Genomic DNA, 26651 nt, shown 5'->3' with positions numbered 1-26651 from the left:
ATGACGCTTATTTTCTTTTAGAAGTTTTCAGTGTAAGAGACCTGTCGGGGAAGCTGGTTCCCATTTGCCCACATTCTGGTGAGTGGTGGGCTACAGGGGCAGCCCAGGGCCTCCCTCCCTGCTTCCTCTCCATGTCTTCCTCTATTTGTCCGTCACTGAAGGACTGAGTCAGCCCTTCCCTAGAGCAGAAAGGTGCTGCTCAGCACAGACAGGACAGCCCCTTGTGTTGAACCTGGTTTATCTGATGTTCTCTTTGAGCCAGCCCCTGGAGAGACAGATGGCTGAGCCCTGGCCCCTGCCCTCTGGGAGCTCACAGCCTGTTAGTGGAAAGTCGTGGAAGCATACAAGGTTCTGAATGTGAGTTCTAGCATGGTGATAGTGGGCTGGAGGAACTCTTGGCATCTCGGCACCTGTCCGGGAAGGGTAGGGAGGTGATCTCTGAGCCCCATTCAGTATTTTTCTTTGGCTGTGCTTGGGTCTTCATTGCAGCGTATGGACTTTGTGTAGTTACACTGCAAGGGTTTCTCCTGGTGGCACGCGGGCTCTCTAGTTGCTTAGCTGCCCTGCGGCATGTGGGATCTTTGTTCCCCGTTCCCCAACCAGGGATCGAACCTGCGTCTCCTGCACTGCTAGGCCGATTCTTAAGCACTGGATCACCAGGGAAGTCCCAGGCCTCATGTTTTGCAGGAAGAGGAGAGGTTTGGCAGACAGAGGAGGGAAGGGCAGCCCTGGTACAGTGTGTAAGGCCGCCTTTTCCCCACTTGGTTGTGTTGCTTCTCAGAATGTTGATAAATTGTCTCTGTCCACTGTGTGTCCTGCGTGTCCTCACCAGCTCATCCATGTATGAGCCAGGGTCAGTCGCCCAGTGAGCTCCATCCACGTTACCAAAGGCGGCCCTCGGGTCTTGGTCTTTCTTGACTGTTGCTGGCACCTGAGGTCATTCAGGGTTGGCAGGCTGTCACTGTAAAGGGCCAGGTAGTAAATATTTGGGGCTCTGCAGGCTGTGAGGTGTCTGCTGCAGCTGCTCCCCTCTGCCTTCTAGAAGCAGTCACAGAGCATACCTAAGTGATTGGGCGGGGCATTGTTCCAGTGAAACTTGATTGACAGAAACGGGTACCGGCCACCCCTGAAAGAGCTCACCGGGCACGCCCCCCTTCCTGACTCCGCTGCCGCAGCTCTTCATCATCCTGAGCTGCAGCTGTCGCTGGGCCTCCGGGCCCTGTACTAGGCTCTCTGTTCTTGTCTGTCTGCCCGCCTTCCCCTGTTCTCGCCTGTATGGACCAGCCACACGCCAGCTTCTCCCGGTCCACCTTTCCGGCCCAGTCCTCTCTCTGCGCCCCAGGCCTCGGTGTCCAGCCGCGTGTCCAGTAGGGAGCTCACAGCGGACACATCCAGCCCCAGGCGCCTGGGGTCCTCCCATGAACCAGCCCCTGCCCGCATCTTGTCTCTGCCCGGCTGCGGCAGTTTCCTACCCCAGTTCCTCAGGCCAAAGCTGGCGTCAGTCCTTGTCTCCTCTGCTGGCCTCACCTCCCGTATTTGGCCCATTGGCAGATCCTGTCAGCGCTGTTTTCACGGTGTGCCCACAAGCTGACAGCTGTCACCGCCCCTGCACCACCGCCTCGGTCCTCATTATCTTACCGCCGGCCGCCTCCGCTCGTGCCCCCGTGGTCCCCACCCAGCGCCGCAGCCAGAGAAGTTTCTGCTGCCGAGGTCTGCTTAGACGCTCGTGTGGCTTCCCCTTCTCGGGGCTGAAGGGCTCGCCGCCACCCGGCCCCACTTCTGACGTGGACCGCACGCCCCCGTCACGCACTTTGCCTTCCAAAAGTTGCCTTCTCCTTTTCCTGATTGCGCTGTCTAAAACTTCAGAGCCTCCCACCGGAATTCCTCACATCCCTCTTCCCTGCTTTACTTGTTAAAGACTCTTAGCATTTTTCAGCATTCCATATACTTAATTTACGTGCTTTTCTCTTGTCTGATTCTCTTACCACAAAGTACATTTGACACAGGCAGGAGTTTTCGGTAGCTTTGCCCCAGTGCCTGATGCAGCAAACATATGGCGGATGAATATGTGAACGGAGTCTTATTAAAGTGCTCTTGGGAGCCAGTGTTTCACTATTTAATATAGTGTCACAACAGTAATACTGAGAATGTGCATTGTCTCTGATTATTTCCTGTGAGTATATTCCCAGAAGTTTTTCTTACCTTGTGGATTAAGTTCACCCAACTTACATGAAAGCAAAATACTTTAAAAATTATATGTGGGTGAAATAGCAGTATGGACTCAAAAGCTAGAATTCTAGTTTTTACTTTTTTACTAAAAAAAAAAGTAAATGTCACCAAAATAATTTATTACAAGCTTTTCATTTGTGCACTTGAAAAATTACCTGAATTGAATTGAACAACAACAATAACAAAACCCTGTTCACTGTATTTTTTCCTGTATTATTTTCTATTCATCTTTCCCTGTAAAATGTTAGCGCAGTATTTTTCTGTGAGGATAAGCTTGCTCTGTAGTTTTTATTTCTTTGTTTTTGAAGCCCATCTCATCTTTATTATGACAGTGCTAAGGCACTGGGTCACATTCTTCTATGAGGCACAGATTCTATAGCTGTGTCTTTCCTCAGTCACAGGTGGGATTCTGTGACACCGCTTTGAAATCTACGCATCTGTATAATAGCAAGAGGAATGAGGACAGGACCTGCACATTCTCACTGTGTCCTCACACGGAGGAAGGGGCTGGGGAGCTCTCTGGGGCCTCTTATAGAAGGACACTCATCCCATTCATGGGCAGGCGGTGGTGGGTGGTTTCCCACAGTCCCTGTCTTCAAATAATACCATCACACGGGGTATTGGGATCTCAGCATGTGATGGGTAGAGGGACAGAAACATTCAGAGAAGTAACCAAAGTCATTAGTTCAGTGTACGAGGAGCTGTCTGTAGAAATTGGGAAAACAGCTTCAGAGGATGTGTACTCACTCTGACATGGGGCCCCTCTGGAATATGGGGTTAGAGAGGTGGGGAAGGGGCGTTTCTTATCAAGGAAAAAAATGAAGCCAGAAAAACCCAGCTGCCAAGTACAAGAAAATATTTGAACTTGTATTCTTCTCCTTCAGGGCCCCACAAGTTCCAGTCTTACCAGCGTAGTGACAGATGCTAGAAAAGCAGGCAACGTTTCCTCTGGCTCCAGCCTGAAAGTTACTATAAAGGTGCAGTAGTATATGCGTCTGTAGTGCATACAGCGTGTGCTGTATAACGATACAGTAATTTGTATACAATTGATATGCTACGTATACTGTATATGTTTTGCTTCATTTAGTAAGGACTATCTGAAAGCTGTTTGAATATTGGGGAAAATAAAGCCTGAGGCTTGCCAGCCAAGGAGCAGGAAGACTTAGAATGGAAGCTTGGAATCTGCAAAAACCCGTCTTTTAGAACTGGGTCAGAAAAGAAGCAGAAAAGTAGCCCCTGTCTGAGACCTGTGCCTTTGAACGCAGTTGAAAATATCTGCCAAAAAATATCTGCATTGAAATGTTTTGTTCATTAGTTTGTTTCTAAACCACTTTATTGAGGCAAGATTGACACATAGCTGCACATTTTTAATATGTACGACTCAGTGAATATGAGGATAAATACACACTCACAACCCTTGTGACCCGTCTACACAGTTCGGTTAAGACATCTTCAAAGTCTGTGCGAGCTAAGGAACATGTGACTGTATATTGTTCAACAGATACCGAACCTCCCAGGGGCTTTCTGCTTCCAGTGAAACGGTGTCAGTCTTTGAGTGGGAAGGCGGGGCCTTGGTCAGCGTCCACAGTGCTTCTGAAGCACCTCACATGCTGAGTGCCATGCTCATGATGTGGGTCACGTGGGTTTATTTCCCGGTTCCTTTTTCTCTTTTTTTCCCCCCGGAGAGGAAAAGACTTATTACCTGCAGGAAGTCAGAGACACTGGGGATTCTTCCCAGAGTATGTCTCTGTCCCCATTCTTGTGCTGATCCAGACCACTTGACTGTCCTCACAGTAGAAAAGGCTCTGGTACCGGTTGTGCATGGGACAACTCAGCCTCCCTTGTTTATTGTTTGAATTGATGTCCTCCTGTGTCTTACTTGTGTAGCCCCGTCACCTGCACAAAATTGCCACTTCTCCAAGGGTAGGGGCACTCTCTCTCTCTTTTCTTTGAAGTTTATGACTGAATGAGGCCCAGTCGTTAACTGGACTTCCACATTATCAGACATTACTCTCTACGCATAAAATCTAGCCAACATGGAAAGGAAGTAACTCTTAGCCCCTCTGTTAGTCTGCGAGGGCTGCCGCAACAGAACTCCGCAGGGTGGGCAGCTTCAGCGACACAGTGATTTTTCACAGTTCTGGGGGCCAGAAGTCCGAGACCGAGGGGTCAGCAGAGGTGCTTTCCCCCAAGGTCTCCCTCTGTGCCCACCACCCCTGGTTGCTTCCTCCTCTCACGAGAGCGGGGTCTCCTCTCTGAAGTCCAGCCGCAGTTGGGGTACGGGGCCTGGTGGGGGCGTGAGCTCTGGTCCAGTGTGCCCGCGGTCGTGTCGCCCCAGAGCCCACTGACGTTCGGTGACGTGGCGGTGGAGTTCTCCGGGGAGGAGTGGGCCTGGCTGGACTCGGCCCAGAGGAGCCTGCACCGGAGCGTGATGCTGGAGAACTACAGGAACCTGGCCTCGCTGGGTAAGGGCCGGCTGGCCGCCCCGCCCCGCCCGCCCCCAGGACCGACCTGTGCGTGACCGCTCGCCCCATCTTACGCATTTAGGGCTTTGCCTGTCTAAGCCCGAGATGATCTCGTCGTTGGAACAGAGGAAGGAACCCTGGGCTGTAAAGAGAAAGTCGACCAGTGGCAAGTGCCCAGGTGAGCATTGGGGGCGGGGCGGGGGGAGGAACCCACAGCTCCGCGCCCTCAGACGCCTGGGACCACCACCAGACTTCGGAACTGCCCCGCCCGCGAGGGAAAATCAAAGAATCGCTGCCTGGGCTTTGTACGTTTCGTTTTCCCTGCCTCTTCTCTCCATCTGCGCTCCCCTCCCTCCACACACCACCCTGGTCCGCTTTCTGGACCTCGTCTGTCTCTAGCTCCTCTGACCTTCCGTCACTCAGGCTTACGCAGGCATCTCTGCTCTTCACGAGGCTGATGCTGGTGTAGTTCTGTCTTATTTCCCTTTGATGAAATGACTGGCACTCAGGGTCTTCCTCTGACTGATTTGCCCTGTGTCAGCTTTGAGCGAGGCTGCAGGTGCTGGCTGGGAAGCCGAGGGGGAGCCCTCAGAGAAGTCACCCTCCTGGGGGCGAGACAACACGTCTCTGCACAGAAGTGCAATAGAAAGGGCTGTCTCACGTGTGACAAGTGTAAATAGGGACTCGCGGGAGAAAAAGTTTCATTCTCAGTTTCACGCCAGGGGAACAAGGCTGGAGCATAGAGCCTCGAGGAGAAAGGTGAAAAGGAGAGGACAGGTCGGTAGGTCTGGAGGCGATCTGGGCTGGGCCGTGATCCATCTGGGATCCGGGTGGACGTCTGTGTGCAGACCAGCCGTGCAGGCAGGCGACTGGCTCTCAGGAGAGTACTCTGATCCTGATCCGATGGGATGTTCGTGCAGGTGTTGTGCTGGTGTTTAAACCACAGGGAGTGCAGAGATTTCAGTCACAGCGTTATTTCCGGGACATCAGGTTAATCACAAGGACTCAGAAGTACAGATTCCTCATGGTGGCTCCCATAATAGGAAATGACTATCGTCCCTAAAGAGTTGAGAATCTTGTAAGACCCCTTTGTTCAAACCATACTTCGGAGGAAAGTTTATATCCATAGAACAGTTATCAACTGCACCAACTCCCATGGGTCATCATACTCCCAAGGTCATTGTACACCCAGGAGAACTGGAACGGTGTTTTGGGGGAAAGTTTTCCTCTTATCTTCGAACTCGGTGGCTTTCTCTGAGCTGTTTTCCTGAGACAGAACTGGTCTTTTCCCCTTCTGTTGATGCGTTCTCTCTTTCTCAGCTAGAATCTCTAGCTGATGTTGAAGACTGGCACATACAGCCAGGATCTGAACATTGGTTAGTTAGCATCATCATCATCTTTTTTAAAGTTTACATTGTAAATGTAATGTAAACAAGTGGAGCAAGCAAAGAAACCTTTGCTAAATAGAATGGAGAAAGATTCACAGAGAGACTTAATAAGCATTTCCTTCTGTGGCCTCTGCCCGCTCTTTGTTCCGGCCACATTTCATCTTCGATTTAAATCTCTGTAAACTCTCTCATCTCCTGCACTTGGATCTCTTTCTCTAGTCTCCTGCCAAAAATATAACATGCAGCACTCGCTCAACACCTAGGTGTGAAAACTCACATTGTGTGTGGGAGTATTAAAGCCACACAAGTTTGGGATCAGAAGGCCAACGGGTTGTGTAGAAAGCTTTCAAAACGATATGTATTTTCTGAGAATCTTTTTCCATCTGGTTCCATTTGGGAAAATGTCTTCATACTAACGTAGTAAAAGAGATACCTTCTTAAAACTATCCTTTAGACTTGCAGACTCTGCTGAAGACCCAGGAGTTGCCTTCAGAGAAGAACTTAAGTGAAGAGGCGTTGTCCCAGGAGCAGTGCACGGAGAGACCCCCAGAGCGCGCTGTTCTCGGGGAAGGCTGGGCTTACGCCGCTGTGTGTGAGGGGCAGTCGGTGAGTCGGGCACAAACAGAAAACTGGCAGGAGGCAGAGTTTGCGGGGTTCCAGAGGCTTCTGTGCTTCAGCAGGACAGAGCAGGTGGGAGACACAGTCTCCTTCACAAAGAAATGCAGCTTCAGAGAGTGATCTTGTCTACAGCAAGTGTGGGCGGATTTCCATTTGAATGCAGGACTTCTTACACAGTGTTCCCCCGCAAGAGAGAGCAGCTGCAGTCAGACACATGCGAGGGGGAGCGCTGCGTCCCAGCGAGTCGTAGAGAAGTGTTTAAATCTGGGTCGTTCCACATGTCTTGGGTGTGAGAGAGCTCTGAGCAGGATCTCAGCCCTTCCTTGTCTCAGCCCTTCCCTGCAGAGGGAAAACCCTCTGCAGGATTAAGTGAACCCCATGTGTCAGGTGTGGGGAAGCCTCCAGTGAGCTCTAGAAAGTCCGCACGCTGTGGACAGTCACTCTACACCATATTGCAAGTTCTCCGTGGAAGAAACAGTTTCCCCGATGTTTCAGTCCTCCCCCCGCTGCCTCCCCGCAAACAAACGACATAAGCGGCTCCATCGTTACATGACGGGGATCACTCAGAACTAGTGAGAATTCCGTACCCAGTGCCTCTCATGGCGTGTGGACATGGCCATCCCAGAGCCGTCTCAGGGTCATGAACATGGCTCGGTGGAAATGTGTGTCTGCCATTGCAGGGCTTGGTGGCCGTCACAGCCGTGGCCACAGACGTCTCGCAGCGGCCAGACCCCGCTGGGCAGAGTTTCTGTAGGAGCGTGGTGTGGGCGGACCGCCATCCGGGGACAGGAGGTAAGGCCCTTCCTCTCCCAGACCTGACTCTTCAGGACCCCCCGTGCCTGTTCCTCGGTTGTGAATTGTGTGTGTTGGGGGTGCCGGGCAAGGGGAGCCGCCTTCTAAAGTGTGGCTTGAATTCTTACTCCTGCTTCGCAAGAGTGTGATGTTTACAGAGTTGAAAGTTTACAGAGGAGAAAGTGGGACAGCTTTCTCCGTCATAGATGCTCTTCATTTTTCCTCCTGGGACTTGCTGGAGTGAGACACTCCTCCATCCAAGCCAGGGAGCTGGTTGTCCATCCGAGGACGCCCAGGGTGTGACAGAGCTCCTGTCTTTTCCTGTGTGCAGGACACTGTGCGTCTCAGCCAGACCTGGTCTCTTTGCTGGAGCGCAGGAAGGCGCCTTGGACGGCGGATGGAGAGCTGGTCAGAGCCCCGTCCTCAGGTGAGCCGGGCGGCCGGGTGGAGACGCCCCTGCGGGGCGGGGGGGCCGTGCTTCTGGGGCTTGTTTGATAGCCCTTGTTTCCATCCATGAACACGGTTAGGTCTTCTATCCAAGAACACAGGATGTCTTTCCGTTTATCTAGGTCGTCTTCACCTTACTCATCAACACTGGTAGTTTCCAGTTTACAGTCTAGCAGCTTTTTAGGTAGCTTTATTCCTAAATAATTTATTCTTTCAGTGCTGTATTTCAAGGAATTATTTTCACAGTTCCTTTTCAGACTGTTCATTCCTAGTGTCTGGAAATGCAGCTGATTTTTGTGTGTTGATCCTGTATTCTGCAGTTCTGGTGACTTGATATATTAGCCCTCATACTCTTCTTATGGATGGTGTAGGGTTTTCTATATATGAGATCACATCGTCTACAAATACAGTTTTATCTCTTCCTTTCTAACTTGGATGCCTTTTATTCCTGTGTCTTCTCACTCTGGCTGGAACTTCCCAGGCATCCTTGTCTTGTCACCAACCTAAGAAGAAAAGTCTTCAGTGTTTATCTGGCATTTTTAAAAAGAGCTTGTATTTTTCCTTTTTTAAGATCTTCTTTTCCCAGACAGCTGACTCTCCGCATCATCTCTCTCCCCAGCACAACTTTTATCTCCATATATTTATTGCAATATAACTGCTTGTACAATTTTTGGTTCGTGCTAAGTGATTTAGCAAAAGGATTTCAGGTATATTCACTCTTTCCTGCAAGTTTATAGTCTGAGATCAGACCTATACTTATTCTGAGGTATGTTAGAGGTAATTAGATATAATGTCAGCACTCACTGTTTCTATAAAAGCAGACTGTCCAGAATGACAAGTTACATCGCAAGGCCTTCTCGGTTAATAAAGGGCCAGAGAGCAATGGAGGGTTCTGTCTGGCTGGTGGCAGCAGACAGGTCGATGTAAAGTGGTTTCTACCTGAGTGCCAGGCTCCCGCCATCAGCAGACTCTGCTGCAATTAATCAAATGAGACACAGTTGACGGAAACACCATTTCTGGTTGTGCAGGGGCCGCCAGGGTTTCAGGCCTCCGAATGAATACTCAGCAGTAAAGAGTCCACTTGCAATGCAGGAGACAAAGGTTTGATCCCTGGCTTGGGAAGATCCCCTGGAGTAGGGAATGGCAACCCACTCCAGTAATCGTGCCTGGAGAATCCCACGGAAAGAGGAGCCTGGTGAGCCCCAGTCCACGGGGTCGCAAAGAGCCTGACCCAACTGAGTGGCTATAACACAGCAACGAATGTTACAGAAAGGCTGACGTTCTGTGTTAGGCCCGCTCCTGGGACCAGCGCCAGGGACGCGATGATGCCCTGGTGTCGATGCTGCACAGCCAGGGGTGAGGGGACGGGGGTCGTCGCCTGCATTTACGTGGCGTGACTGCGGAACAGTTCTCCAGCTCCTCATGCTTCTGACGTGGAACCGGTTCCACAGATGCTGACTTTATTTAAACTTTCTCTCTTGGCTTCTGCTGGGTCCCTGTACGAATCTGGTCTGGAGTCATCTTGCGTATAAGAGACTGCACGTCCCCTGTGTCAGAGGGGCACCGTCTATGGTTTCTTGAGGGTCTCATTCAGCACTGAGTGCACTTGCCCGTGTGTCAGAGGAGCATGGTTTATTGGATCCATCAGGGTTTCATTCGGCAGTGAGTCCACTTTCCCTTGTGACAGAGGTAAAGTCATGCTCAACATTCTCCAAGCCAGGCTTCAGCAATACGTGAACCGTGAACTCCCTGATGTTCAAGCTGGTTTTAGAAAAGGCAGAGGAACCAGAGATCAAATTGCCAACATCTGCTGGATCATGGAAAAAGCAAGAGAGTTCCAGAAAAACATCTATTTCTGCTTTATTGACTATGCCAAAGCCTTAGACTGTGTGGATCATAATAAACTGTGGAAAATTCTGAAAGAGATGGGAATACCAGACCACCTAACCTGCCTCTTGAGAAATCTGTATGCAGGTCAGGAAGCAACAGTTAGAACTGGACATGGAACAACAGACTGGTTCCAAATAGGAAAAGGAGTACGTCAAGGCTGTATATTGTCACCCTGCTTATTTAACTTCTATGCAGAGTACATCATGAGAAACGCTGGACTGGAAGAAACACAAGCTGGAATCAAGATTGCCAGGAGAAATATCAATAACCTTAGATATGCAGATGACACCACCCTTATGGCACAAAGTAAAGAGGAACTGAAAAGCCTGTTGATGAAAGTGAAAGAGGAGAGTGAAAAAGTTGGCTTAAGGCTCAACATTCAGAAAACGAAGATCATGGCATCTGGTCCCATCATTTCATGGGAAATAGATAGGGAAACGGTGGAAACAGTGTCAGACTTTATTTTTGGGGGCTCCAAAATCACTGCAGATGGTGACTGCAGCCATGAAATTAAAAGACGCTTACTCCTTGGAAGGAAAGTTATGACCAACCTAGATAGTATATTCAAAAGCAGAGACATTACTTTGCCAACAAAGGTCCGTCTAGTCAAGGCTATTGTTTTTCCTGTGGTCATGTATGGATGTGAGAGTTGGACTGTGAAGAAGGCTGAGCGCCGAAGAATCGATGCTTTTGAACTGTGGTGTTGGAGAAGACTCTTGAGGGTCCCTTGGACTGCAAGGAGATCCAACCAGTCCATTCTGAAGGAGATCAATGCTGGGATGTCTTTGGAAGGAATGATGTTAAAGCTGAAGCATCCAGTACTTTGCCCGCCTCATGTGAAGAGTTGACTCATTGCAAAAGACTCTGATGCTGGGAGAGATTGGGGGCAGGAGGAGAAGGGGACAACAGAGGATGAGATGGCAGGATGGCATCACGGACTCATGGACGTGAGCCTGAATGAACTCCGGGAGATGGTGATGGACAGGGAGGCCTGGCGTATTACGATTCATGGGGTCGCAAAGAGTCAGACACGACTGAGCGATTGACGTGAACTGAACTGTGAGAGAGGTGCACAGTTTATTGGGTTCACAGGGTTTCATTCACGACTGAGTCCACTTTCCCGAGTGTCAGAGATGCACAGTTTATTGATTTCATCACGATTTCATTCAACAGTGAGTTCACTTTACCTGTTGTCAGCGTTGCACAGTTTATTGATTTCATTCCCGGTTTCGTTCAGCAATGAGTTCACTTTCCCGGGTGTGAGAGGTACCCAGTTACTGATTTGATCAGGGTTTTGGTTTCAGCAGTGAGTTCACTTTCCTCAGTGTGTGTGCTACACAGTTTATTGTTGTCATCAGGGTTTCATTGAGCAGTGAGTTCACCTTTCTGAGTGTCAGACGTGCACACTTTATTGATTTCTTTAGGGTTTCTTTCAACAGTGAGTAAGTTCACTTTCCCGCGTGTCCGAGGTGCACAGTTGATTGATTTCTTCAGGGTGTCATCCAGCACTGACTTCACTTTCCCGAGTGTCGGAGGTGTACGGTTTATTGATTCTTAAGGGTTTCATTCTCCGGTGAGTTCACTTTCCTGAGTGTTAGAGGTGCACAGTTTATTGATTCTTCAGTGTTTCATTGAGCAGTGAGATCACTTTCCCGAGTGTTAGAGGTGCACAGTTGATTGATTCCATCATGGTTCCATGGAGCTGTGAGTTCTCCTTACCGCGTGTCAGACATGCACACTTCATTGATTCCTTCAGGGTTTCTTTCAACAGTGAGTTCACTTTCCTGCGAGTAAGAATTGCACAGTTTGTTGATTTCAGCAGTTGTCTTTCTCCGGTGAGTTCACTTTCCCGATTGTCAGAGGTGCACAGTTTCATTCAGAGGTGAGTTCACATTCCCGAGTGTCAGAGGTGCACAGTTTACTGGTTCCATTACAGTTTCATTTAGCAGTGAGTTCACTTTCTCTAGTGTCACAGGTGCACACTTTATTGATTTCATCAGGGTTTCTGTCTCCGGTGACTTCACGTTCCCGAGTGTCAGAGGTGCACAGTTTGGTGTTTTCGTCTGGGCTTCATTGAGCCGTGAGTTCACTGTCCTGATGGCAGAGGTGCACAGTTTCTTGATTTGATCAGGGTTCCATTCATTAGTGAGTTCACTTTCCCGAGTGTGAGAGGTTCACAGTTTATTTTTTCATCACGGTTTGATTCAGCTGTGAGTTCACTTTCCCGAGTGTGAGAGGTGCACAGTTCATTGTTTCATCAGAGTTTCATTCTCCGGCGAGTTCACTCTCCGGACTGTCAGAGGTGCACAGTTTATTCTTTCATCCCGGTTTCTTTTTCCGGTGAGTTCACTTACCCGATTTTCCGAGGTGCACCGTATGTTGATTTCATCAGGGTTTCATTCAGCAGTGAGTTCACTTTCCCAAGTGTCAGCGTTGCACAGTTTATTGATTTCATTCAGGGTTTCATTCAGCAGTGAGTTCACTTTCCCAAGTGTCAGCGTTGCAGTTTATTGATTTCATTCAGGGTTTCGTTCAGCAGTGAGTTCACTATCCCGAGTGTGAGAGGTGTACAGTTTATTGTTTCCTCACGGTTTCATTCAGGTGTGAGTTCACCTTCCCCAGCGTCAGAGGTGCACACCTGATTGATTCCATCAGCGATTCATTGAGCAGTGAGTTCACTTTCCCGCGTGTCCGAGGTGCACAGTTGATTGATTTCTTCAGGGTGTCATCCAGCACTGACTTCACTTTCCCGAGTTTCGGAGGTGTACGGTTTATTGATTCTTAAGGGTTTCATTCTCCGGTGAGTTCACTTTCCTGAGTGTTAGAGGTGCACAGTTTATTGATTCTTCAGTGTTTCATTGAGCAGTGAGTTCACTTTCCCGAGTGTTAGAGGTGCACAGTTGATTGATTCCATCATGGTTCCATGGAGCTGTGAGTTCTCTTTCCCGCGTGTCAGACGTGCACACTTTATTGATTCCTTCAGGGTTTCTTTCAGCAGTGAGTTCACTTTCCCGCGTGTTAGAGTTACACAGTTTATTGATTTCATCTCTGTTTCATTCAGCAGTGAGTTCACTTTCCGGAGTGTCAGAGGTGCACAGCTTATTGATTTCTTCAGGGTGACATTCTCCGGTGCATTCCCTTTCCCGAGCGTCAGAGGTGCACAGTTTATTGATTCCATCAGGGTTCGATGAGGCAGTGAGTTCACATACCCGAGTGTCAGAGGTGCACAGTTTATCGTTTTCATCAGGGTTTCATTCAAGAGTGAGTTCACTTTCCTGCGTGTCAGAGTTGCACAGTTTGTTGATTTCCGCAGTTGTCTTTCTCCGGTGAGTTCACTTTCCCGATTGTCAGAGGTGCACAGTTTCATTCAGAGGTGAGTTCACATTCCCGAGTGTCAGAGGTGCACAGTTTATCGTTTTCATCCGGGTTTCTTTCAGCAGTGAGTTCACTTTCTCCAGTGTCAGAGGTGCACAATTTATTGATTTCACTCGAGGTTTCCTTCAGCAGTGAGTTCACTTTCCCGAGTGTCGGAGGTGCACAGTTTACTGGTTCCAATACAGTTTCATTTAGCAGTGAGTTCACTTTCTCTAGTGTCACAGGTACACACTTTATTGATTTCATCAGGGTTTCTGTCTCCGGTGACTTCACGTTCCCGAGTGTCAGAGGTGCACAGTTTGGTGTTTTCGTCTGGGCTTCATTGAGCCGTGAGTTCACTTTCCTGATGGCAGAGGTGCACAGTTTCTTGATTTCATCAGGGTTCCATTCATTAGTGAGTTCACTTTCCCGAGTGTGAGAGGTTCACAGTTTATTTTTTCATCACGGTTTGATTCAGCTGTGAGTTCACTTTCCCGAGTGTGAGAGGTGCACAGTTCATTGTTTCATCAGAGTTTCATTCTCCGGCGAGTTCACTCTCCGGACTGTCAGAGGTGCACAGTTTATTGTTTCTTCCCGGTTTCTTTTTCCGGTGAGTTCACTTACCCGATTTTCCGAGGTGCACCGTATGTTGATTTCATCAGGGTTTCATTCAGCAGTGAGTTCACTTTCCCAAGTGTCAGCGTTGCACAGTTTATTGATTTCATTCAGGGTTTCATTCAGCAGTGAGTTCACTTTCCCAAGTGTCAGCGTTGCAGTTTATTGATTTCATTCAGGGTTTCGTTCAGCAATGAGTTCACTATCCCGAGTGTGAGAGGTGTACAGTTCATTGTTTCCTCACGGTTTCATTCAGGTGTGAGTTCACTTTCCCCAGCGTCAGAGGTGCACACCTGATTGATTCCATGAGCGATTCATTGAGCAGTGAGTTCACTTTCCCGCGTGTCCGAGGTGCACAGTTGATTGATTTCTTCAGGGTGTCATCCAGCACTGACTTCACTTTCCCGAGTGTCGGAGGTGTACGGTTTATTGATTCTTAAGGGTTTCATTCTCCGGTGAGTTCACTTACCTGAGTGTTAGAGGTGCACAGTTTATTGATTCTTCAGTGTTTCATTGAGCAGTGAGTTCACTTTCCCGAGTGTTAGAGGTGCACAGTTGATTGATTCCATCATGGTTCCATGGAGCTGTGAGTTCTCTTTCCCCGCGTGTCAGACGTGCACACTTTATTGATTCCTTCAGGGTTTCTTTCAGCAGTGAGTTCACTTTCCCGCGTGTTAGAGTTACACAGTTTACTGATTTCATCTCTGTTTCATTCAGCAGTGAGTTCACTTTCCGGAGTGTCAGAGGTGCACAGCTTATTGATTTCTTCAGGGTGACATTGTCCGGTGAGTTCCCTTTCCCGAGCGTCAGAGGTGCACAGTTTATTGATTCCATCAGGGTTCGATGAGGCAGTGAGTTCACATACCCGAGTGTCAGAGGTGCACAGTTTATCGTTTTCATCAGGGTTTCATTCAAGAGTGAGTTCAGTTTCCTGCGTGTCAGAGTTGCACAGTTTGTTGATTTCCGCAGTTGTCTTTCTCCGGTGAGTTCACTTTCCCGATTGTCAGAGGTGCACAGTTGCATTCAGAGGTGAGTTCACATTCCCGAGTGTCAGAGGTGCACAGTTTATCGTTTTCATCCGGGTTTCTTTCAGCAGTGAGTTCACTTTCTCCAGTGTCAGAGGTGCACAATTTATTGATTTCACTCGAGGTTTCCTTCAGCAGTGAGTTCACTTTCCCGAGTGTCGGAGGTGCACAGTTTACTGGTTCCAATACAGTTTCATTTAGCAGTGAGTTCACTTTCTCTAGTGTCACAGGTGCACACTTTATTGATTTCATCAGGGTTTCTGTCTCCGGTGACTTCACATTCCCGAGTGTCAGAGGTGCACAGTTTGGTGTTTTCGTCTGGGCTTCATTGAGCCGTGAGTTCACTTTCCTGATGGCAGAGGTGCACAGTTTCTTGATTTCATCAGGGTTCCATTCATTAGTGAGTTCACTTTCCCGAGTGTGAGAGGTTCACAGTTTATTTTTTCATCACGGTTTGATTCAGCTGTGAGTTCACTTTCCCGAGTGTGAGAGGTGCACAGTTCATTGTTTCATCAGAGTTTCATTCTCCGGCGAGTTCACTCTCCGGACTGTCAGAGGTGCACAGTTTATTGTTTCATCCCGGTCTCTTTTTCCGGTGAGTTCACTTACCCGATTTTCCGAGGTGCACCGTATGTTGATTTCATCAGGGTTTCATTCAGCAGTGAGTTCACTTTCCCCAGCGTCAGAGGTGCACACCTGATTGATTCCATGAGCGATTGATTGAGCAGTGAGTTCACTTTCCCGCGTGTCCGAGGTGCACAGTTGATTGATTTCTTCAGGGTGTCATCCAGCACTGACTTCACTTTCCCGAGTGTCGGAGGTGTACGGTTTATTGATTCTTAAGGGTTTCATTCTCCGGTGAGTTCACTTACCTGAGTGTTAGAGGTGCACAGTTTATTGATTCTTCAGTGTTTCATTGAGCAGTGAGTTCACTTTCCCGAGTGTTAGAGGTGCACAGTTGATTGATTCCATCATGGTTCCATGGAGCTGTGAGTTCTCTTTCCCGCGTGTCAGACGTGCACACTTTATTGATTCCTTCAGGGTTTCTTTCAGCAGTGAGTTCACTTTCCCGCGTGTTAGAGTTACACAGTTTACTGATTTCATCTCTGTTTCATTCAGCAGTGAGTTCACTTTCCGGAGTGTCAGAGGTGCACAGCTTATTGATTTCTTCAGGGTGACATTCTCCGGTGAGTTCCCTTTCCCGGAGCGTCAGAGGTGCACAGTTTATTGATTCCATCAGGGTTCGATGAGGCAGTGAGTTCACATACCCGAGTGTCAGAGGTGCACAGTTTATCGTTTTCATCAGGGTTTCATTCAAGAGTGAGTTCAGTTTCCTGCGTGTCAGAGTTGCACAGTTTGTTGATTTCCGCAGTTGTCTTTCTCCGGTGAGTTCACTTTCCCGATTGTCAGAGGTGCACAGTTTCATTCAGAGGTGAGTTCACATTCCCGAGTGTCAGAGGTGCACAGTTTATCGTTTTCATCCGGGTTTCTTTCAGCAGTGAGTTCACTTTCTCCAGTGTCAGAGGTGCACAATTTATTGATTTCACTCGAGGTTTCCTTCAGCAGTGAGTTCACTTTCCCGAGTGTCGGAGGTGCACAGTTTACTGGTTCCAATACAGTTTCATTTAGCAGTGAGTTCACTTTCTCTAGTGTCACAGGTGCACACTTTATTGATTTCATCAGGGTTTCTGTCTCCGGTGGTGACTTCACATTCCCGGAGTGTCAGAGGTGCACAGTTTGGTGTTTTCGTCTGGGCTTCATTGAGCCGTGAGTTCACTTTCCTGATGGCAGAGGTGCACAGTTTCTTGATTTCATCAGGGTTCCATTCATTAGTGAGTTCACTTTCCCGAGTGTGAGAGGTTCACAGTTTTATTTTTTCATCACGGTTTGATTCAGCTGTGAGTTCACTTTCCCGAGTGTGAGAGGTGCACAGTTCATTGTTTCATCAGAGTTTCATTCTCCGGCGAGTTCACTCTCCGGACTGTCAGAGGTGCACAGTTTATTGTTTCATCCCGGTTTCTTTTTCCGGTGAGTTCACTTACCCGATTTTCCGAGGTGCACCGTATGTTGATTTCATCAGGGTTTCATTCAGCAGTGAGTTCACTTTCCCAAGTGTCAGCGTTGCACAGTTTATTGATTTCATTCAGGGTTTCATTCAGCAGTGAGTTCACTTTCCCAAGTGTCAGCGTTGCAGTTTATTGATTTCATTCAGGGTTTCGTTCAGCAGTGAGTTCACTATCCCGAGTGTGAGAGGTGTACAGTTTATTGTTTCCTCACGGTTTCATTCAGGTGTGAGTTCACTTTCCCCAGCGTCAGAGGTGCACACCTGATTGATTCCATGAGCGATTCATTGAGCAGTGAGTTCACTTTCCCGCGTGTCCGAGGTGCACAGTTGATTGATTTCTTCAGGGTGTCATCCAGCACTGACTTCACTTTCCCGAGTGTCGGAGGTGTACGGTTTATTGATTCTTAAGGGTTTCATTCTCCGGTGAGTTCACTTTCCTGAGTGTTAGAGGTGCACAGTTTATTGATTCTTCAGTGTTTCATTGAGCAGTGAGTTCACTTTCCCGAGTGTTAGAGGTGCACAGTTGATTGATTCCATCATGGTTCCATGGAGCTGTGAGTTCTCTTTCCCGCGTGTCAGACGTGCACACTTTATTGATTCCTTCAGGGTTTCTTTCAGCAGTGAGTTCACTTTCCCGCGTGTTAGAGTTACACAGTTTACTGATTTCATCTCTGTTTCATTCAGCAGTGAGTTCACTTTCCGGAGTGTCAGAGGTGCACAGCTTATTGATTTCTTCAGGGTGACATTCTCCGGTGAGTTCCCTTTCCCGAGCGTCAGAGGTGCACAGTTTATTGATTCCATCAGGGTTCGATCCGGCAGTGAGTTCACATACCCGAGTGTCAGAGGTGCACAGTTTATCGTTTTCATCAGGGTTTCATTCAAGAGTGAGTTCAGTTTCCTGCGTGTCAGAGTTGCACAGTTTGTTGATTTCCGCAGTTGTCTTTCTCCGGTGAGTTCACTTTCCCGATTGTCAGAGGTGCACAGTTTCATTCAGAGGTGAGTTCACATTCCCGAGTGTCAGAGGTGCACAGTTTATCGTTTTCATCCGGGTTTCTTTCAGCAGTGAGTTCACTTTCTCCAGTGTCAGAGGTGCACAATTTATTGATTTCACTCGAGGTTTCCTTCAGCAGTGAGTTCACTTTACCAAGTGTCGGAGGTGCACAGTTTACTGGTTCCAATACAGTTTCATTTAGCAGTGAGTTCACTTTCTCTAGTGTCACAGGTGCACACTTTATTGATTTCATCAGGGTTTCTGTCTCCGGTGACTTCACGTTCCCGAGTGTCAGAGGTGCACAGTTTGGTGTTTTCGTCTGGGCTTCATTGAGCCGTGAGTTCACTTTCCTGATGGCAGAGGTGCACAGTTTCTTGATTTGATCAGGGGTTCCATTCATTAGTGAGTTCACTTTCCCGGAGTGTGAGAGGTTCACAGTTTATTTTTTCATCACGGTTTGATTCAGGCTGTGAGTTCACTTTCCCGAGTGTGAGAGGTGCACAGTTCATTGTTTCATCAGAGTTTCATTCTCCGGCGAGTTCACTCTCCGGAGTGTCAGAGGTGCACAGTTTATTGTTTCATCCCGGTTTCTTTTTCCAGTGAGTTCACTTACTCCGATTTTCCGAGGTGCACAGTATATTGATTTCATCAGGGTTTCATTCAGCAGTGAGTTCACTTTTCCGCCAGCGTCCAGAGGTGCACACCTGATTGATTCCATGAGCGATTCATTGAGCAGTGAGTTTCACTTTCCCCAGCGTGTCCGAGGTGCACAGGTTGATTGATTTCTTCAGGGTGTCATCCAGCACTGACTTCACTTTCCCGAGTGTCGGAGGTGTACGGTTTATTGATTCTTAAGGGTTTCATTCTCCGGTGAGTTCACTTACCTGAGTGTTAGAGGTGCCACAGTTTATTGATTCTTCAGTGTTTCATTGAGCAGTGAGTTCACTTTCCCGAGTGTTAGAGGTGCACAGTTGATTGATTCCATCATGGTTCCATGGAGCTGTGAGTTCTCTTTCCCGCGTGTCAGACGTGCACACTTTATTGATTCCTTCAGGGTTTCTTTCAGCAGTGAGTTCACTTTCCCCGCGTGTTAGAGTTACACAGTTTACTGATTTCATCTCTGTTTCATTCAGCAGTGAGTTCACTTTCCGGAGTGTCAGAGGTGCACAGCTTATTGATTTCTTCAGGGTGACATTCTCCGGTGAGTTCCCTTTCCCGAGCGTCAGAGGTGCACAGTTTATTGATTCCATCAGGGTTCGATCCGGGCAGTGAGTTCACATACCCGAGTGTCAGAGGTGCACAGTTTATCGTTTTCATCAGGGTTTCATTCAAGAGTGAGTTCAGTTTCCTGCGTGTCAGAGTTGCACAGTTTGTTGATTTCCGCAGTTGTCTTTCTCCGGTGAGTTCACTTTCCCGATTGTCAGAGGTGCACAGTTGCATTCAGAGGTGAGTTCACATTCCCGAGTGTCAGAGGTGCACAGTTTATCGTTTTCATCCGGGTTTCTTTCAGCAGTGAGTTCACTTTCTCCCAGTGTCAGAGGTGCACAATTTATTGATTTCACTCGAGGTTTCCTTCAGCAGTGAGTTCACTTTCCCGAGTGTCGGAGGTGCACAGTTTTACTGGTTCCAATACAGTTTCATTTAGCAGTGAGTTCACTTTCTCTAGTGTCACAGGTGCACACTTTATTGATTTCATCAGGGTTTCTGTCTCCGGTGGTGACTTTCACATTCCCGAGTGTCAGAGGTGCACAGTTTGGTGTTTTCGTCTGGGCTTCATTGAGCCGTGAAGTTCACTTTCCTGATGGCAGAGGTGCACAGTTTCTTGATTTCATCAGGGTTCCATTCATTAGTGAGTTCACTTTCCCGAGTGTGAGAGGTTCACAGTTTATTTTTTCATACACGGTTTGATTCAGCTGTGAGTTCACTTTCCCGAGTGTGAGAGGTGCACAGTTCATTGTTTCATCAGAGTTTCATTCTCCGGCGAGTTCACTCTCCGGACTGTCAGAGGTGCACAGTTTATTGTTTCTTCCCGGTTTCTTTTTCCGGTGAGTTCACTTACCCGATTTTCCGAGGTGCACCGTATGTTGATTTCATCAGGGTTTCATTCAGCAGTGAGTTCACTTTCCCAAGTGTCAGCGTTGCACAGTTTATTGATTTCATTCAGGGTTTCATTCAGCAGTGAGTTCACTTTCCCAAGTGTCAGCGTTGCAGTTTATTGATTTCATTCAGGGTTTCGTTCAGCAGTGAGTTCACTATCCCGAGTGTGAGAGGTGTACAGTTTATTGTTTCCTCACGGTTTCATTCAGGTGTGAGTTCACTTTCCCCCAGCGTCAGAGGTGCACACCTGATTGATTCCATGAGCGATTCATTGAGCAGTGAGTTCACTTTCCCGGCGTGTCCGAGGTGCACAGTTGATTGATTTCTTCAGGGTGTCATCCAGACACTGACTTCACTTTCCCCGAGTGTCGGAGGTGTACGGTTTTATTGATTCTTAAGGGTTTCATTCCTCCGGTGAGTTCACTTTCCTGAGTGTTAGAGGTGCACAGTTTATTGATTCTTCAGTGTTTCATTGAGCAGTGAGTTCACTTTCCCGAGTGTTAGAGGTGCACAGTTGATTGATTCCATCATGGTTCCATGGAGCTGTGAGTTCTCTTTCCCGCGTGTCAGACGTGCACACTTTTATTGATTCCTTCAGGGTTTCTTTCAAGGCAGTGAGTTCACTTTCCTGCGGTGTCAGAGTGCACAGTTTGTTGATTTCCGCAGTTGTCTTTCTCTCGGTGAGTTCACTTTCCGATTGTCAGAGGTGCACAGTTTCATTCAGAGGTGAGTTCACATTCCCGAGTGTCAGAGGTGCACAGTTTATCGTTTTCATCCGGGTTCTTTCAGCAGTGAGTTCACTTTCTCCAGTGTCAGAGGTGCACAATTTATTGATTTCACTCGAGGTTTCCTTCAGCAGTGAGTTCACTTTCCCGAGTGGTCGGTCAGGGTGTGCACAGTTTACTGGTTCAATACAGTTTATTTAGCAGTGAGTTCACTTTCTCTAGTGTCACAGGTGCACACTTTATTGATTTCATCAGGGTTTCTGTCTCCGTGGTGACTTCACATTCCCGAGTGTCAGAGGTGCACAGTTTGGTGTTTTCGTCTGGGCTTCATTGAGCCGTGAGTTCACTTTCTGCATGAGCAGAGGTGCACAGTTTCTTGATTTCATCAGGGTTCCATTCATTAGTGAGTTCACTTTCCCGAGTGTGAGAGGTTCACAGTTTATTTTTTCATCACCAGTTTGATTCAGCTGTGAGTTCACTTTCCCGAGTGTGAGAGGTGCACAGTTCATTGTTTCATCAGAGTTTCATTCTCGGCGAGTTCACTCTCCGGATGTCAGAGGTGTGCACAGTTTATGTTTTCATCCCGGTTCTTTTTCCGGTGAGTTCACTTACCGATTTTCCGAGGTGCACCGTATGTTGATTTCATCAGGGTTTCATTCAGCAGTGAGTTCACTTTCCAGTGTCACAGTGTGCACTTTATTGATTTCATCAGGGTTTCTGTCTCCGGTGACTTCACTTTCCGAGTGTCAGAGGTGCACAGTTTTGGTGTTTCGTCTGGGCTTCATTGAGCCAGTGAGTTCACTTTCCTGATGCAGAGGTGCACAGTTTCTTGATTTATCAGGGTTCCATCATTATGAGTGAGTTCACTTCCCGCAGTGTGAGAGGTTCACAGTTTATTTTTTCATCACGGTTTGCATTCAGCTGTGAGTTCACTTTCCCGAGTGTGAGCAGCGTGCACAGTTCATTGTTTCATCAGAGTTTCATTCTCCGGCGAGTTTCACTCTCCGAGTGTCAGAGGTGCACAGTTTATTGTTTCATCCCGGTTTCTTTTTCCGGAGTTCACTTACCCGATTTTCCGAGGTGCACAGTATTGATTTTCATCAGGTTTCATTCAGACAGTGAGTTCACTTTCCCCCAGCGGTCAGAGGTGCACACCTGATTGATTCCGATGACAGTTCATTGAGCAGTGAGTTCACTTTCCCGCAGTGTCGAGATGCTAGCAGCGGTGCAAGTTGATTGATTCTTCAGGGTTCATCCAGCACTGACTTCACTTTCCGACGTGTCGGAGGGTGTACGGTTTATTGATTCTTAAGGGTTTCATTCTCCGGTGAGTTCACTTACCTGAGGTTAGAGGTGCACAGTTATTGATTCTTCAGTGTTTCATGAGCAGTGAGTTCAGCTTTCCGAGTGTTAAGGTGCCCACAGTTGATTGATTCCATCATGGTTCCGTGGAGCTGTGGAGTTTCTTTCCCGCGTGTCAGACGTGCACACTTTATTGATTCCTTCAGGGTTTCTTTCAGCAGTGAGTTCACTTTCCCGCGGTTAGAGTTACACAGTTTATTGATTTCATCTCTGTTTCATTCAGCAGTGAGTTCACTTTCCGGAGTGTCAGAGGTGCACAGCTTATTGATTTCTTCAGGGTGACATTCTCCGGTGAGTTCCCTTTCCCGAGCGTCAGAGGTGCACAGTTTATTGATTCCATCAGGGTTCGATGAGGCAGTGAGTTCACATACCCGAGTGTCAGAGGTGCACAGTTTATCGTTTTCATCAGGGTTTCATTCAAGAGTGAGTTCAGTTTCCTGCGTGTCAGAGTTGCACAGTTTGTTGATTTCGCAGTTGTCTTTCTCCGGTGAGTTCACTTTCCCGATTGTCAGAGGTGCACAGTTTCATTCAGAGGTGAGTTCACATTCCCGAGTGTCAGAGGTGCACAGTTTATCGTTTTCATCCGGGTTTCTTTCAGCAGTGAGTTCACTTTCTCCAGTGTCAGAGGTGCACAATTTATTGATTTCACTCGAGGTTTCCTTCAGCAGTGAGTTCACTTTCCCGAGTGTCGGAGGTGCCCAGTTTACTGGTTCCAATACAGTTTCATTTAGCAGTGAGTTCACTTTCTCTAGTGTCACAGGTGCACACTTTATTGATTTCATCAGGGTTTCTGTCTCCGGTGACTTCACGTTCCCGAGTGTCAGAGGTGCACAGTTTGGTGTTTTCGTCTGGGCTTCATTGAGCCGTGAGTTCACTTTCCTGATGGCAGAGGTGCACAGTTTCTTGATTTCATCAGGGTTCCATTCATTAGTGAGTTCACTTTCCCGAGTGTGAGAGGTTCACAGTTTATTTTTTCATCACGGTTTGATTCAGCTGTGAGTTCACTTTCCCGAGTGTGAGAGGTGCACAGTTCATTGTTTCATCAGAGTTTCATTCTCCGGCGAGTTCACTCTCCGGACTGTCAGAGGTGCACAGTTTATTGTTTCATCCCGGTTTCTTTTTCCGGTGAGTTCACTTACCCGATTTTCCGAGGTGCACAGTATATTGATTTCATCAGGGTTTCATTCAGCAGTGAGTTCACTTTCCCAAGTGTCAGCGTTGCACAGTTTATTGATTTCATTCAGGGTTTCATTCAGCAGTGAGTTCACTTTCCCAAGTGTCAGCGTTGCAGTTTATTGATTTCATTCAGGGTTTCGTTCAGCAGTGAGTTCACTATCCCGAGTGTGAGAGGTGTACAGTTTATTGTTTCCTCACGGTTTCATTCAGGGGTGTGAGTTCACCTTCCCCAGCGTCAGAGGTGCACACTGATTGATTCCATCAGCGATCATTGAGCAGTGAGTTCACTTTCCCGCGTGTCCGAGGTGCACAGTTGATTGATTTCTTCAGGGTGTCATCCAGCACTGACTTCACTTTCCCGAGTGTCGGAGGTGTACGGTTTATTGATTCTTAAGGGTTTCATTCTCCGGTGAGTTCACTTTCCTGAGTGTTAGAGGTGCACAGTTTATTGATTCTTCAGTGTTTCATTGAGCAGTGAGTTCACTTTGCCGAGTGTTAGAGGTGCACAGTTGATTGATTCCATCATGGTTCCATGGAGCTGTGAGTTCTCTTTCCCGAGTGTCAGACGTGCACACTTTATTGATTCCTTCAGGTTTCTTTCAGCAGTGAGTTCACTTTCCCCGCGTGTTAGAGTTACACAGTTTATTGATTTCATCTCTGTTTCATTCAGCAGTGAGTTCACTTTCCGGAGTGTCAGAGGTGCACAGCTTATTGATTTCTTCAGGGTGACATTCTCCGGTGAGTTCCCTTTCCCGAGCGTCAGAGGTGCACAGTTTATTGATTCCATCAGGGTTCGATGAGGCAGTGAGTTCACATACCCGAGTGTCAGAGGTGCACAGTTTATCGTTTTCATCAGGTTTCATTCAAGAGCGAGTTCTTTTCCTGCGTGTCAGAGTTGCACAGTTTGTTTGATTTCCGCAGTTGTCTTCTCGGTGAGTTCACTTTCCCGATTGTCAGAGGTGCACAGTTTCATTCAGAGGTGAGTTCACATTCCGAGTGTCAGAGGTGCACAGTTTATCGTTTTCATCGGGTTCTTTCAGCAGTGAGTTCACTTTCTCCAGTGTCAGAGGTGCACATTTATTGATTTCACTCGGGTTTCCTTCAGCAGTGAGTTCACTTTCCCGAGTGTCGGAGGTGCCAGTTTACTGGTTCCATTACAGTTTCATTTAGCAGTGAGTTCACTTTCTCTAGTGTCACAGGTGCACACTTTATTGATTTCATCAGGGTTTCTGTCTCCGGTGACTTACGTTCCCGAGTGTCAGAGGTGCACAGTTTGGTGTTTTCGTCTGGGCTTCATTGAGCCGTGAGTTCACTTTCCTGATGCAGAGGTGCACAGTTTCTTGATTCATCAGGTTCATTCATTAGTGAGTTATTTCCGATGTGAGAGTTCACAGTTTATTTTTTCATCAGTTTATCAGCTGTGGTTCACTTTCCGAGTGTGAGAGGTGCACAGTTCATTGTTTCATCAGAGTTTCATTCTCCGCGAGTTCACTCTCCGGACTGTCAGAGGTGCACAGTTTATTGTTTCATCCCGGTTTCTTTTTCCGGTGAGTTCACTTACCCGATTTTCCGAGTGCACAGTATATTGATTTCATCAGGGTTTCATTCAGCAGTGAGTTCACTTTCCAAGTGTCAGCGTTGCACAGTTTATTGATTTCATTCAGGGTTTCATTCAGCAGTGAGTTCACTTTCCCAAGTGTCAGCGTTGCAGTTTATTGATTTCATTCAGGTTTCGTTCAGCAGTGAGTTCACTATCCCGATGTGAGAGGTGTACAGTTTATTGTTTCCTCACGGTTTCATTCAGGTGTGAGTTCACCTTCCCCAGCGTCAGAGGTGCACACTGATTGATTCCATCAGCGATCATTGAGCAGTGAGTTCACTTTCCGCGTGTCCGACACAGTTGATTGATTTCTTCAGGGTGTCATCCAGCACTGACTTCACTTTCCCGAGTGTCGGAGGTGTACGGTTTATTGATTCTTAAGGGTTTCATTCTCCGGTGAGTTCACTTTCCTGAGTGTTAGAGGTGCACAGTTTATTGATTCTTCAGTGTTTCATTGAGCAGTGAGTTCACTTTCCGAGTGTTAGAGGTGCACAGTTGATTGATTCCATCATGGTTCCATGGAGCTGTGAGTTCTCTTTCCCGCGTGTCAGACGTGCACACTTTATTGATTCCTTCAGCGTGTTAGAGTTACACAGTTTATTGATTTCATTCTCTGTTTCATTCAGCACAGTCAGGCAGTGAGTTCACTTTCCGGAGTGTCAGAGGTGCACAGCTTATTGATTTCTTCAGGGTGACATTCTCCGGTGAGTTCCCTTTCCCGAGCGTCAGAGGTGCACAGTTTATTGATTCCATCAGGGTTCGATGAGCAGTGAGTTCACATACCCGACTGTCAGAGGTGCACAGTTTATCGTTTTCATCAGGGTTTCATTCAAGAGGAGTTCTTTCCTGCGTGTCAGAGTTGCACAGTTTGTTGATTTCCGCATTGTCTTTCTCCGGTGAGTTCACTTTCCCGATTGTCAGAGGTGCACAGTTTCATTCAGAGGTGAGTTCACATTCCCGAGTGTCAGAGGTGCACAGTTTATCGTTTCATCCGGGTTTCTTTCAGCAGTGAGTTCACTTTCTCCCAGTGTCAGAGGTGCACAATTTATTGATTTCACTCGAGGTTTCCTTCAGCAGTGAGTTCACTTTCCTTAGTGTCGGAGGTTCACAGTTTACTGGTTCCATTACAGTTTCATTTAGCAGTGAGTTCACTTTCTCTAGTGTCACAGGTGCACACTTTATTGATTTCATCAGGGTTTCTGTCTCCGGTGACTTCACGTTCCCGAGTGTCAGAGGTGCACAGTTTGGTGTTTTCGTCTGGGCTTCATTGAGCCGTGAGTTCACTTTCCTGATGGCAGAGGTGCACAGTTTCTTGATTTCATCAGGGTTCCATTCATTAGTGAGTTCACTTTCCCGAGTGTGAGAGGTGCACAGTTCATTGTTTCATCAGAGTTTCATTCTCCGGCGAGTTCACTCTCCGGACTGTCAGAGGTGCACAGTTTATTGTTTCATCCCGGTTTCTTTTTCCGGTGAGTTCACTTACCCGATTTTCCGAGGTGCACAGTATATTGATTTCATCAGGGTTTCATTCAGCAGTGAGTTCACTTTCCCAAGTGTCAGCGTTGCAGTTTATTGATTTCATTCAGGGTTTCATTCAGCAGTGAGTTCACTTTCCCAAGTGTCAGCGTTGCAGTTTATTGATTTCATTCAGGGTTTCGTTCAGCAGTGAGTTCACTATCCCGAGTGTGAGAGGTGTACAGTTTATTGTTTCCTCACGGTTTCATTCAGGTGTGAGTTCACCTTCCCCAGCGTCAGAGGTGCATACCTGATTGATTCCATCAGCGATGCATTGAGCAGTGAGTTCACTTTCCC

The 26651-nt window shown here is 47.6% G+C and overlaps 1 protein-coding gene across 3 annotated transcripts in view; it reads left to right on the top strand.

The window, feature by feature from the left end:
• LOC102169045 (zinc finger protein 28 homolog) overlaps positions 1–26651 on the top strand; it is a 36091-nt gene that overhangs the window by 639 nt on the left and 8801 nt on the right. For 2 of the 3 annotated variants that reach the window (XM_018063423.1, XM_018063422.1), the window contains 5 exons: positions 4568–4694; positions 4777–4872; positions 6537–6688; positions 7381–7492; positions 7824–7919. In XM_018063423.1, coding sequence (XP_017918912.1) covers positions 4661–4694; positions 4777–4872; positions 6537–6688; positions 7381–7492; positions 7824–7919 — 490 coding nt within the window. In that variant the 5' untranslated portion in view covers positions 4568–4660. Of the gene's footprint in view, positions 1–21; positions 79–4567; positions 4695–4776; positions 4873–6536; positions 6689–7380; positions 7493–7823; positions 7920–26651 lie in introns of all 3 variants that reach the window. The other variant, XM_018063424.1, reaches the window with a different exon arrangement.

This window comes from Capra hircus, chromosome 18, assembly GCF_001704415.2.
Source record: "Capra hircus breed San Clemente chromosome 18, ASM170441v1, whole genome shotgun sequence".
NCBI classification, from domain to species: domain Eukaryota; kingdom Metazoa; phylum Chordata; class Mammalia; order Artiodactyla; family Bovidae; genus Capra; species Capra hircus.
Note: the sequence above shows the minus strand (reverse complement) of the source record. Positions and strands in the feature narration are given on the sequence as shown.